The 13,672-nt window shown below is 41.4% G+C and overlaps 1 protein-coding gene across 1 annotated transcript; it reads left to right on the top strand.

The window, feature by feature from the left end:
- Positions 1-3,052: 3,052 nt before the first annotated feature.
- On the top strand, positions 3,053-3,994 carry LOC113939081 (olfactory receptor 4D1). The gene has a single exon (XM_027624670.2). The coding sequence runs from the start codon at positions 3,053-3,055 to the stop codon at positions 3,992-3,994; it is 942 nt and encodes a 313-aa protein (XP_027480471.2).
- The last annotated feature ends 9,678 nt before the right edge of the window (positions 3,995-13,672 follow it).

Raw genomic sequence — 13,672 nt, 5'->3', positions numbered from 1 at the left:
ATTTTTGGAACCACGTGGTCCCCCTCCCCTCCTCTCTCAGCCCTGCATGGACGAGTTTCATTAAGAGCAAGATGGATGGGAAACAAGATTGAGCAACAACAAAAAGGGTCTGGAATCCTTCTCTTTCCCTGTTCATATCCATGCCCCTCAGTATGTCTCTTTATTTTGCTTTCCCATCTAAATCTATTCTTTTTGCAAGTAGGTGGAAGAATCATTTCCAAAGATTCTTACAAGTTCGTGGAAAGCATGCTAGCCATGCTAAGAGGATGCTTTTAGGTTTGTAAATCTGGTGATGCTGGGAATTAGGATTTGGGGTTCCCTTCAAACTCCCTTGAACTGAACTCTCATTCGGTGGCGACTTACTCTCTTTTCACCTCTCACAGTGGTCTGGCCCATCCCAGCACTCCGCCCACCATCAAGCCATCAAGCATTCTTTTGGGAGCCATCTATGAGAAAGGCTATGCGTGCCCTAAGAACCGCGTAGCACTCAACATATCAGACTTGCGTTGAAATTACAAACATAAGTGAGGAGACAGAGCCATCTTTATGGAAAAATACCAGTCCATGGTAACGTTAGGAAATAGCTCATTATTCTCAGGCCTTGAAGGAGGGGTAGGATTCAGATAGATGAACAGGATGGGAAGGCAATCCAGGTGGGGTACTGGCCTGATGAAAGGTCCTGGCGCCTAAGGACCTGAGGAGGGGATCAGTTTGGTTGAAGTCAAAGGTTCTTAGCAGGGAGCAAGTAAGAAGAAAATAGTAGTTAGGAGTGCAGAATCTGGGACTAATCAGACCTGGGTCAGAGTTCCAGGTCTGCTACTCACTCTCAGTGTGAGCCGGGGCAAATTATTTAACCTTTTTAATCCTCAGTTTATTTATCTGTAAAGTGGGGATAATTAATAGTACTTAGTATATTTTATAAGCATGCAAGTACTATATGAGAATCAAACAGGCTAATGTTTATAAATTGCTTAGCATAGTGCCTAGCACATAGCGAACACTCAGTAAATGTCTACCTACAATGACAGCAATTCCTGCTACAACTACAAGAAATGTTTACTACTTCAACAACAAAGGGTTAGTATCCAAAAGATACAAGGAACTTCTACAACTAAGTGGCAGATGGTTCTGCAAAGAAAGGTAGGAGCCCTTGAAAAGCCATCTAAGTGTGAATTCTTTCTTATAGGCAGTGAAGAATCATGGAAAATTTTGAAAGTTTTGATTTAGAGGGAAAAATGTCTTTTGGAGTTGACATTACAGAGTGTGCATCTCTGACTGACAAAGGCATATAGAAGTGTGTGACCGTTGTAATTTTTATAGGAATAAAGATAAAAATAGGGATAATAAAACTATGCTGTTGGCATTTTAGGAATCCATAATCAGGTGAGAGGGTTGGGGTTGGGGGTAAAAGGTTAAGGGTCAGGGGCTTTCTCAGAGAGGCCCAACCAGGCCATTTAAGATGCTGCCCACCCAGTCTAAACTTGACACCATGTGGTACAGCAAGGACATAAAGCTAGACACAAAGATGTATTACTCTTTGTAATTACTCTACTTTGTAGGGTTGTTCTGACAACGCCCCTGGAATGTCTGCTCCTCTCCCGCCTGTCTTGGGGATTTCTACCCTAGTGTGCTGGGATAAGCCTATTTTCACCTTGTTTCATCACATTATTTCCCACCAAAGGGCTTACAGGGGTTCTCAATTGTCCATGGGGACGCTTTTCAAATAGTCTTATGCTGGAAGTTGGTGAAGCCACAGAATAAAGAAAGTGTATCTTCCTGGAACACCATTTTACACAAATATTGGGGATAAATGTGAATTCTAGATAAAGTAAACATGACAATATTTTGAGTACTGTAACAACTCACAGATAATTTCAGAGATAATTCTGTTTCATATTTGTTGATAGAAATCTTTTTACACATATTCATTCAATTCCCTGTGAAAAGTACATCAGTGCAATTGCTATTGTTCTTCTCTTATATCCAGTGGGAACCAGGGAGGGGAAATCCTTTTATGTTCTAATATCTTCACAGGGTCAGGCCTCAGGGCAAATTTTTCTGAACAATTAGAGAAAATTTTAGAGAGGTGTAGCTCAAGGGAGTAGGCTTTAATATTAAAGAATTCAGTTTATTTTTCAAGTGAATGCCTTCTAGAACTTTCACTTACTGAACTGAAGAAATCTCTTTCTTCTTTATTCTATATTTTCTATAACTCCTTGGTTTTCATAATCAAAGTTTACAAGCCACAATACTTAAATTTTAAGAAGTCCCTCAAAGATTGTCTAGAGATATGCGTATAATAGAAGGGTCACATAGTTTTTAAAATATAAAGCTTGAGAGTTCAAGGAAATTGTGCATTTGTCCAGGGCTGTTTTGAGGTACCTCTGCAGATGGCCCCATGGCAACAATGCCATTAGAGAAGTATTTATGTGGAAAAGTTTGAGAAGTACTAATATCCCAGCTTCAGCCAAGATCATCTGCTTGTTTGATTTACATTTGGTTCCAAATTAGGGCATGACAATTTCTTCTAATCTACACCTCTCTTCCTTCAGCAATGAATCATATGCAGCTCCTCAAACCTCTGCCATGACAAAGCATCTATCTGTTTATCTAAAATCATTAGTCTCTATATCCTGTCAAGATTTTTGCATCCAGGATGATGATATTTGTGGTCACATGTACTTGCTGACATGTTTATTCATTTTTTTCATTGATTCAACCATATTTGTGGAGCCTGTATTTCACAAGACACTATGTCGGGCACATCGGGTATGAATCAGACATGAAACCTGTGAGACAAGGACAGAGTGATACAAAGGGGGAAAGACCCGTAAATGTCTGTGATACAATGTAGGGTGTGGTTAAGGAGATAAGTCTGTCAAAGCCTTGAAAATATATTTTTCTCCTTGGAAGTTTCTCCTAAGTTCCATCTTGGAATATATTCAACAATGACTTTGATCAAATTATTCCTGACTCTCCAAAGGAAAATGATGGAATTTTCACGATTTTTTTGTTCTGCATGGTTTTTCTTTAGGCATGTGGGGAGGATCCCATGGAAACACAGAATATCACACATGTGTCAGAGTTTGTCCTCTTAGGATTCTCACAGACCCACGAGATCCAGAAGTTCCTGTTCCTGGTGTTCCTATTTGTCTATGTCACCGCTGTTGTGGGAAACATCCTTATCATGGTCACAGTGACTTCTGACTCCCGGCTCCACATACCCATGTATTTTCTGCTCCGAAATCTGGCTGTCATAGACCTCTGCTATTCCACAGTGACTTCTCCAAAGATGCTGGTGGACTTCTTTCATGAAGCCAAGACCATTTCCTACCAGGGTTGCATGGCCCAGATCTTCTTCTTTCACCTCTTGGGAGGCGGGACTGTCTTCTTTCTTTCAGTGATGGCCTATGATCGCTACATAGCCATCTCCCGGCCCCTCCACTATGTCACCATCATGAACACTCGACTGTGTGTGGGGCTGGTGGTGGCTGCTTGGGTAGGGGGATTTGTTCACTCCATTGTCCAGCTGGCTCTGATGCTCCCATTGCCTTTTTGTGGCCCCAACGTCCTGGATAATTTCTACTGTGATGTCCCACAGTTACTGAGACTTGCCTGCACTGACACCTCCCTCCTGGAGTTCCTCATGATCTCCAATAGTGGAACGTTGGTCCTTATTTGGTTCCTTCTCCTTCTGATATCTTACACGGTCATCCTGGTGATGCTGAGGTCCCACTCAGGGCAGGCAAGGAAGAAGGCAGCTTCCACCTGCACCACTCACATCATTGTGGTGTCTATGACCTTCATTCCCTGTATCTATATTTACTCCCGGCCCTTCACCCCCTTCCCCATGGACAAGGCTGTGTCCATCAGCTACACAGTCATGACCCCCATGCTCAACCCCATGATCTACACACTGAGGAATCAGGAGATGCAGGCAGCCATGAAGAGATTAGGCAAGCACCTTATGATATGTAACAGGGAGTCAACTTAAAATATCTTGAGTTTAAATGACAAGTCTTCCCTCTAAATTTTTGTTTTCCCATGTGAAAGGTGGAGGGAAGTCTTTATAGAGTGTGACGTTTGAGATTAAATCAATATTTCTCTGGACCTACTCCTGTGTCAGGTATTGTGTTAGACACTTTCTCACTTTTATCTAATCCTCATAAAATGGACAGTGGATATATTATTTTATATTAAACACTTTAACAAATGAGAGAACTCAGAGAGAAATAACTTGCTCAATGGTGAGCAGCAAGTATGTTCCTGGCAGAGGAACAGGCAGAGGCCAGGATGTGGTTCCTCTGACTCCAAGTTTACAGGCAAGGCTATGGGTGGGATGTGAAATTCAAGGTTTCCCACAAACACAAGGGAAAACCTGGAGAGTTCCTCAGCTATGGATGAATATCTGTGATGACTGGTGAACAATCTCATCTTAACTGTGGAATAATCACAATCTTTTCTTCTCCCTGCTTTTACTCTTCTTTCTTTATCTTTGGAGTTCTGTAACTTAGTGTCAACTATGTCAACTGATTGTTGTCAGTTTTCTTTTGCCTGTTCAATCTATTGATTCCATTTGTAAATGACCAGAAGTCACTTACTGGTTCAATTTTTTTAAAAAAGTTATCCTGAGTCCCTTTCTTAATTTATGAAAATTTTACTTTTATGTGATCCAGAATATCAGTTCTAAGGATGGTAGGAAGCATAGATGCTAATTATAATCTATAACATTGACCTAAAGGAGAGAAATGGGAGACATTTCCTCAAATGTACTTACATGTGAGCTCACAACATTTACTCAGTTTTGAACTGAATTTGTTGAGAAATACCTCCTTTAGATGAACACAGCTATATCCTTGAGAATTTAAGACATCTCTTACTGAAACTATGCTATGTTTATGATATAAATGTGATTCAGATGTAAATTTATTAACCCTAAATGGGTTGGTGCAATGTTTTTCGCTATAAGGACAGTAGAGAAAAAATTTAAAAGAAGTTGTTCATAGGGTTCATGGGTGGCTCAGTCAGTTGGGCAACCGATTCTTGGTTTTGGCTGGGGACATGATCTCATGGGTCCTGTGATTTGCCCCAGGTCAGGTTCCACTCTCAGCAGGGAGTCTTCTTGAAGATTCACTCCTTCTGCCCATCTCCCCACTCGTGCACTCTCTCTCTAAAGTAAATAAATAAATCTTAAAAAAATGTTCATAAAATGGCCTAAATTAAAAACACTCCAAACATTCTGATGCTGTCTTAAATTGTATAGTGAGACTCTAACAGGATTTGCAGCCTTGGCACTCAGTCCGGGCTCTAACTCCTACTTGTTGTGCTCCTTTTGGACATCACTGAATCTCCACTTCTTTAGCTATAAAATTTCCATAACTGCTCACAGTGTTGTGTGGGTCAGTGGGGTACATGGAAAAATTCCAGCACAGGACTTGGCATATAGTCGGCATTGTTAGTTCCTCACCCATTCCCATTTACAATTATTTTTTGACTTCTCATCAATACTTTTTCTTAAATTTTAATTCCAGTATGGTTAACTTACAGTGTTAAATTAGTTTCAGGTGGGGCGCCTGGGTGGCTCAGTTGGTTAAGCGACTGCCTTCGGCTCAGGTCATGATCCTGGAGTCCCGGGATCGAGTCCCGCATCGGGCTCCCTGCTCAGCGGGGAGTCTGCTTCTCCCTCGACCCTCTTCCCTCTCTTGCTCTCAGTCTCTCATTCTCTCTCTCTCAAATAAATAAATAAAATCTTTAAAAAAATTAGTTTCAGGTGTACAGTATAGTGATTTAACAATTCCATCTATTACTCAGTGCTCATCAAGGTAGGTGTCCTCTTAATCTCCACCTATTTCATCTCTCCCCCCACCCACCCCTCCTCTGGTCACCGTCAGTTTGTTCTCCATAGTTAAGAGTCTGTTTCTTGGTTTGTCTCTTTTTTCCCCCTTTGTTCATTTGTTTTGTTTCTTAAATTCCACATGTGAGTGAAATGATATGATGTTTGTCTTTCTTTTACTGATTTATATAACTTAGCATTATACTGTCTAGACCCATCCATGTTATTGCAAATGGCAAGATTTCATTCCTTTATATGGCTGAATAATATTCCATAGTGTGTGTGTGTGTGTGTGTGTGTGTGTGTGTGTGTGTGTGTGTATATATATATATATATATATATATATATATATATATATATATATATATATATACCACATCTTCTTTATCCATTCATTTGTCGATGGACACTTGGGCTGTTTCCATAATTTGGCTATTGTAAATAATACCTCAGTAAACATATGGGTGCATATATCCTTTCAAATAGGTGTTTTCCTACTCTTTGGGTAAATATGGAGTAGTGCAATACTGGCCCATAGAGTAGTTTTATTTTTAATTGTTTAACGAACCTCCATACTGTTTTCCACAGTGGCTGCACCAGTTTGCATTCCCACCAAAGTGCATGAGGATTCCTTTTTTCCACATCCTCATCAGCACTTGTTGTTTCTTGTGTTTTTGATTTTTGCCGTTCTGATGGGTGTAAGGTAATGTCTCATTGTGGTTTTGATTTGCATTTCCCTGATGATGAGTGACATAGAGTGTCTTTTCATGTGTTTGTTGGCCATTTGGATGTCTTCTTTGGAGAAACATGTGTTCATGTCTTCTGCCCATTTTTAAATTGGATTGTTTGTTTTTCTGCTGTTAAGTTGTAGAAGTTCTTTACATCTTTTGAACACTAACCCTTTGTTGGGTATATCATTTGCACATAGCTTCTCCCATTCAGTAGGTTGTCTTTTAGTGTTGTTGTTTCCTTCACTGTGAAGAAGATTTTTATTTTGATGTAGTCTCAACAGTTTATTTTTGCTTTTATTTCCCTTGCCTCCAGAGACATATCTACAAAAATGTTGCTTTGGCTGATGTCAGAGACATTACTGCCTGTGCTCTCTTCTAGGATTTTTATTGTTTCAGGCCTTACATCTAGGTTTTTAATCCATTTCAAGTTTGTTTTTGTATGTGGAGTAAGAAAGTGGTCTAGTTTCATTCTTTTGCATATAGCTGTCCAGTTTTCCCAAAACCATTTGTTGAAGAGACATCTTTTTCCTGTTAGCTATTCTTCCTGCTTTGTCAAAGATTAATTGACCATATAATTGCGGATTTACTTCTGGGTTTTCTATTCTGTTCCATTGGTGTATGTGTCTGTTTTTGTGCCAATACCATACTGTTTTGATTACTTGAGCTTTGTAATATAAGTTGAAGCCTTCCCACCAATACTTTTAAATTAAACCAGGATAGTCATCTGGTTCTTTAGGGTCTAAACAATCAGGCCTAGTCAAGTAATGCTCTTTTGTCCTTTTGTTTATATAGAACTAGTGAAAACAGCTCTCTTAGAAGTTGTTGATGGGAGGCTGTAAATTATTTCAGTTTTAGCAGATTAAAAGAATTTTTTATTTGAGTGTAACTCTACTCAACTGACACACAGGGTACATTACTTTCAGGTAAGTCCTGCCCTCAAGGCTCTTTAACTCACTGAATCAGCCACATCCAGATTATCTAAGAAATTCTCTTTCACTTAAAATCAACTGATTATAGACAGCAATCCCATCTGTGAAGTACCTTCACAGCAACACCTACATTAGTGTTTGATTGAATAGCTGGGAACTATTGTCAAATTGACATATAAACCCAACCATCATAACAGGAGAATTATTGATTATCAGCGATGCTTGGGCACCCCCAAGGGGAATATAAGTGAAGTTGCTTCTGGATGTATCCTGCATCCATTTAAGTTTGAAGTGGTAACAATAGTTAAGTCTAACAAATATTTATTTTCTTAGCTATATGGTACATAAGGAAATCATTTTCTCAGTTCAGTTTTCCGTGTCTGGGTCTTTAGCATGATTCCTCTATTCCTGCTATTCTGGTCTTTGGAATTCATTCTGTTGGCTAGTGGATGCAGTGAACAGATGAGGTTTGGTGGACATTCTACAGACCCATATGTGTTTTGACAGGGGAAATATATTAACTGAAACATACTAGTTTCCTCTTAGTGAAAGCTAAGTCAGAATCAGAACTCAAAATCACCCACATGACAGTCAATGAAATGTACAAGTCCTGTCCCCTTCCCCAGAATCAGTCCAGGCCAATTGGTTCCAAGTGATTAAATTTTGAAGAGGACTGAGGCTCTAAATAAGAGTTAGCGGTTGGTTTGTTTTTCAGTCTACATCTCTTGTATGTGGGTGATCTACACATTATATTCTTATCTGCCAGAGGCAGAAACTTTATTTGGCCAAGTGTAAACATGTTCAATGAGAGAATTTAGACCAACTTGGAAATGCTATGTAGATCAGAGAGGTCTAAGAAATCAGGGTTTACAGCACATCAAGTTTACAATGGCAGTCAATGTTGGTTTTGATCACTTTCTCATAATGAGAAATTATAGGAGTTTCTTGTAGCAATCTGTGTGTTAGTAGCAGTAATAATTCACATATAAAAAATGCTAGCATTTTTGGCGGCATCACAATTCCGGACTTCCAGCTCTATTACAAAGCTGTCATCATCAAGACAGTATGGTACTGGAACAAAAACAGACACATAGATCAATGGAACAGAATCGAGAGCCCAGAAATGGACCCTCAACTCTATGGTCAACTCATCTTTGACAAAGCAGGAAAGAATGTCCAATGGAAAAAAGACAGTCTCTTCAACAAATGGTGTTGGGAAAATTGGACAGCCACATGCAGAAGAATGAAACTGAACCATTTCCTTACACCACACACAAAAATAGACTCCAAATGGTTGAAAGACCTAAACGTGAGACAGGAGTCCATCCAAATCCTAAAGGAGAACACGGGTAGCAACCTCTTCGACCTCAGCCGCAGCAACTTCTTCCTAGAAACATCACCAAAGGCAAGGGAAGCCAGGGCAAAAATGAACAATTGGGATTTCATCAGGATAAAAAGCTTTTGCACAGCAAAAGAAACAGTCCAGAAAACCAAAAGACAACCGACAGAATGGGAGAAAATATTTGCAAATGACATATCAGATAAAGGGCTAGTATCCAAAATCTATAAAGAACTTATCAAACTGAACACCCAAAGAACAAATAATCCAATCAAGAAATGGGCAGCCAACATGAACAGACATTTTTCCAAAGAAGACATCCAAATGGCCAACAGACACATGAAAAAGTGCTCAACATCGCTTGGCATCAGGGAAATCCAAATCCAAACCTCAATGAGATACCTCCTCACACCAGTCAGAATGGCTAGAATTAACAAGTCAGGAAACGACAGATGCTGGCGGGGATGCGGAGAAAGGGGAACCTTCCTACACTGTTGGTGGGAATGCAAGCTTGTGCAGCCACTCTGGAAAACAGTATGGAGGGTCGTCAAAAAGTTGAAAATAGAGCTACCATACGATCCAGCAATTGCACTCCTGGGTATTTACCACAAAGATACAAATGTAGGGATCCGAAGGGGTACGTGCACCCCAATGTTTATAGCAGCAATGTCCACAATAGCCAAACTGTGGAAAGAGCCAAGATGTCCATCAACAGATGAATGGATAAAGAAGAGGTTGTATATATACACAATGGAATATTATGCAGCCATCAAAAGGAATGAGATCTTGCCATTTGCAACGACGTGGATGGAACTGGAGGGTGTTAGGCTGAGTGAAATAAGTCAATCAGAGAAAGACATGTATCATATGACCTCACTGATATGAGGAATTCTTAATCTCAGGAAACAAACTGAGGGTTGCTGGAGCGGTGGGGGGGTGGGAGGGATGGGGTGGCTGGGTGATAGACATTGGGGAGGGTATGTGCTATGGTGAGCGCTGTGAATTGTACAAGACTGATGAATCATGGATCTGTACTTCTGAAACAAATAATGCAATATATGTTAAGAAAGAAAAAAGAAGAAGAAGATAGCAGGAGGGGAAGAATGAAGGGGAGTAAGTCGGAGGAGGAGACGAACCATGAGAGACGATGGACTCTGAAAAACAAACTGAGGGTTCTAGAGGGGAGGGGGGTGGGGGGATGGGTTATCCTGGTGATGGGTATTAAAGAGGGCACGTTCTGCGTGGAGCACTGGGTGTTACGCACAAACAATGAATCATGGAACAGTACATCAAAAACTAATGATGTAATGTATGGTGATTAACATAACAATAAAAAATTATTTTTAAAAATGCTAGCATTTTATAGATAATGTTAGTAGACCTGGATATGGATGGTAAATCAACACTGGGGGCCTGGGTGGTAAAATAAAGGACAAGATTTTTTAAAGTATGGATTGTATTATACAAATGTTTTCCGATTGATGACTTTCTCTAAATAAAGATCAATTAAGTTTAAAGAAGAAAGAAAGGGAGAAAGAGAAGAAGGAGGAGAAGGAATAGAGAAAAAGTAATCATCAGTTAGCTTGATGATTCTGCACACTCTCAGAGAGAGAACGAAAGAGAAAAAGAAAGAGGGAGTGAGAGAGAAAACAGACAGTGGTGCTGAATGTGTGACCCAGAAACAGGAGCATGAGCATTATCTGAGAACTTGTTCCAAATACAAATTCTTGGCCCTATTACTGACTAATTGAATGAGAAAGTCTGGGACTGGGGACACACTACTCACTCTTCACAAGCTCTCCAGGTGATTCTTTTAAGGGTAAGAATCACTGGTCTAACCAATGGGTTTGTCTAAAACTCCCAGAGTCTGTTTCTTTGGAAGAGACTTTTTCCTTTAAGATTGTGGCTTGAGAATCCCACAATCTCCACATCTCTAAAGTTTTCAATGTCCTTGGTACTTTGGCTCCCAAGGAAGACCTCACAGAGAGTTAAGTGTTTTTGAGACCTTTTAGAAACTTTTTAATAACCCCCTTTGTTCCCTTGCCTCCAGTGGGAATCGGGGTGGGGGTGGAATCAGCTCAGCTCTGTTTCTAGAGCTGAGCCCAGTCCAATAGTGTGTCCCTAAGGATATGCCCTCTTTCCCTAGGGTCACCCTTGCTGTCATAGGTGATGTGTGGGCAGTGGCCAGGGAACTGACGCTGCAGGAAAAGGCTCTCCAAGATGATGTGAGACCTGAAGCCATTCTCCCATTCTGGGCTGGAGGAAGGTGAGACACCAAGGTTTTCTCCTCTGTAGATAAATCGGCTGCAAAAACCACCCAGAAACACTTACTGGAAAGAGGGGAGATTAAACAAGTAGACATAGACTGGATGGTAGTAAGTCTAAAGGGTGAGGAGAGTCTCGGGAAAGAATGCAGGGAAAATATAATGTTGAAAACAGATGCCTCAGGTTGCGTGTGAAAACCCAGGCTTTTAACAACCAAGCAGGAATGGAGCGTGCTGAGAGCAGAGTGTGAGGAAAAGCACCACAAAATTCCCACTTAGTTGTAGAAAACGAGGTCACAGAATTACCTACTAATACGTTAATTTAGCAAACATGTTTGGAGCAACTTCTAAGTCAGCGTTGCTGTTCTAGGTGTTGGCGTTATAACATTACTGTATTACCGTCTAGTTAAGAGGGACAAGAGAAGAAAGTGATAAATGCTCTAATGGAGCTATTTATAAATTCTTATTGGAACCCAGAGAAAGAAGAGATTAATTCTGCTTGGGAGAGACAGGGAGAGGAGGTGATATCCCAGTTTTTTAGGGTGAGAAGGTAGTAGAGGGCCTTTCAGGAAACAGAACACATTACCAAGGCTACGGAAATAACCGAGCATATGGCACATGTGAGAAGCTGTCACACAGGTCTTGGCATATAGTAGACATTCAATTCATATGAATTTCTTGAATAGCAATCTGTTCATGGTGGGGGATACTGATTACAAAGCTAGGTGAAGGCTAAGTTTTATAGCCTTGTGTGACACGCTGAGAGGGAGTTGCATGCACATAGGTAAGTGTGATTTTCGACTCTGTATAATCCACAAAGCATGTTAGGCAGCTTCAAAGAGTTTGAGTTATAAGCCAGGGGCACTAGACAGTCACCGGAAGATTATAAGGAGAGAGAAACCAGATATGAGCTTAAAAGGTCTCGTTGACAGTCTTATAGAACCGGCCTGCAGTGGAAGTAAATGGAAGGCAAAGGATGAGATGAACCTGACCCTTAATCCATGATGGACTGCAGTAGGCACATGAGAGAGGATGGGACTGAGACAGGGCAGGAGGAGTGGGGAGGACCCCTCACCCCTAACCCGTCCCCCTCCATCTCTCCCCCTACACCTCCTTCTCCAGCTTTGCCCTGTTCCCTCCTCCACCCACCACCTTCCCATTTCCCCTCCGTCACCTGCTCTCTTCCTTCCTCTCCCACCTTGATTCCTTTATCCGTTTCTATGCTCTTATTTCAACATCCTCCTCCTCCTTCTTGTATCAGTAACATCTTCTAAACTTCTTGTTCCTTTCAGCAGAGCTCTCAGGGTCTCCCTCATGAAATACTCATAACTATTTCTTAAACCAGAGACTCTCTCACCCTGGCTTCTCTCTTGTCTCAGCACACACTCTGTAACTTTCTGGGCCTCACCAGGTAAGGGGCTGCACCTCCCAGCTCCCCCCCCCCCACCCAGCATCAACACAACCTGATTTTGGAGCATTGACTGTCCACCAAGATGGGCACTGTGGGGCACAAATAAAGATCCTTGTCTCTGCTTCTGGGAGCTTTCAGTTAAGTTGTGGAGGAAAAACATAGTCACAGGAAAAGCCCATTAACATGAGGATGTGTTAAATGTTGCATGAAAAATCATTGCTAGAAAAGTTTATTTGAGACTGGAAGAAGGGAGGGTGTCTTAGAGGAGGAGACTACCCAGAAGGAGTGATTGCCAGAGTGATTTATTTCCAGGCACTTTCCAGGAACTTGATGTGTTATCTATTTCATGCCCTAGACAATTCTATAAAAAAAGATGTGTTTATTCCTATCTGACAGATGTGGAAACTGAGACTCAGAGAGATTAAGTAGCCGAATTACGGTCAAATCTCAAATAACTAGAAGCCCTGCATTTGACTGCTGTTGTGTTGGACTCCAACTGTCTCCCCAAACTGGATCACACAGAATCTTTGAAAGGCAGGTTGCATATGCTCTGGATGGCTTTAAGATATCTCATGAATGTATATTATAGCACCAGTTTGTATACTGTCCACTGATGAGTCCATTAATAATCAGCACCAGGGGGGCGCCTGGGTGGCTCAGTCAGTTAAGCGACTGCCTTCGGCTCAAGTCATGATCCTGGAATCCCGGGATCGAGTCCCACTTCGGGCTCCCTGCTCGGCAGGGAGTCTGCATCTCCCTCTGACCCTCCCCCGTCTCATGCGCTCTCTCTGTCTCTCATTCTCTCTCTCAAATAAATAAATAAACAAAATCTTTAAAAAAAAAGAATCAGCACCAGGTGATATATCTGCACATGAGGATCCATCATCTGCACCTGGACAACTCAGTTTGAACCCTGAGCACTAAAAGTGACTTCATGCATTTGTGTCTATGATTTCTTTTCTTTAGGAGTATGGAGAAGATGCCATGGAGGCGGCGCCTGGGTGGCTCAGTTGGTTGAGCGACTGCCTTCGGCTCAGGTCATGATCCTGGAGTCCCAGGATCGAGTCCCGCATCGGGCTCCCTGCTGTCAGCGGGGAGTCTGCTTCTCCCTCTGACCCTCACCCCTCTCATGCTCCCTCTCTCTATCTCATTCTCTCTCTCAAAT

Source organism: Zalophus californianus, chromosome 16 (genome assembly GCF_009762305.2).
Source record: "Zalophus californianus isolate mZalCal1 chromosome 16, mZalCal1.pri.v2, whole genome shotgun sequence".
NCBI lineage: Eukaryota > Metazoa > Chordata > Mammalia > Carnivora > Otariidae > Zalophus > Zalophus californianus.
This window is presented reverse-complemented; position numbering and strand designations above follow the sequence as displayed.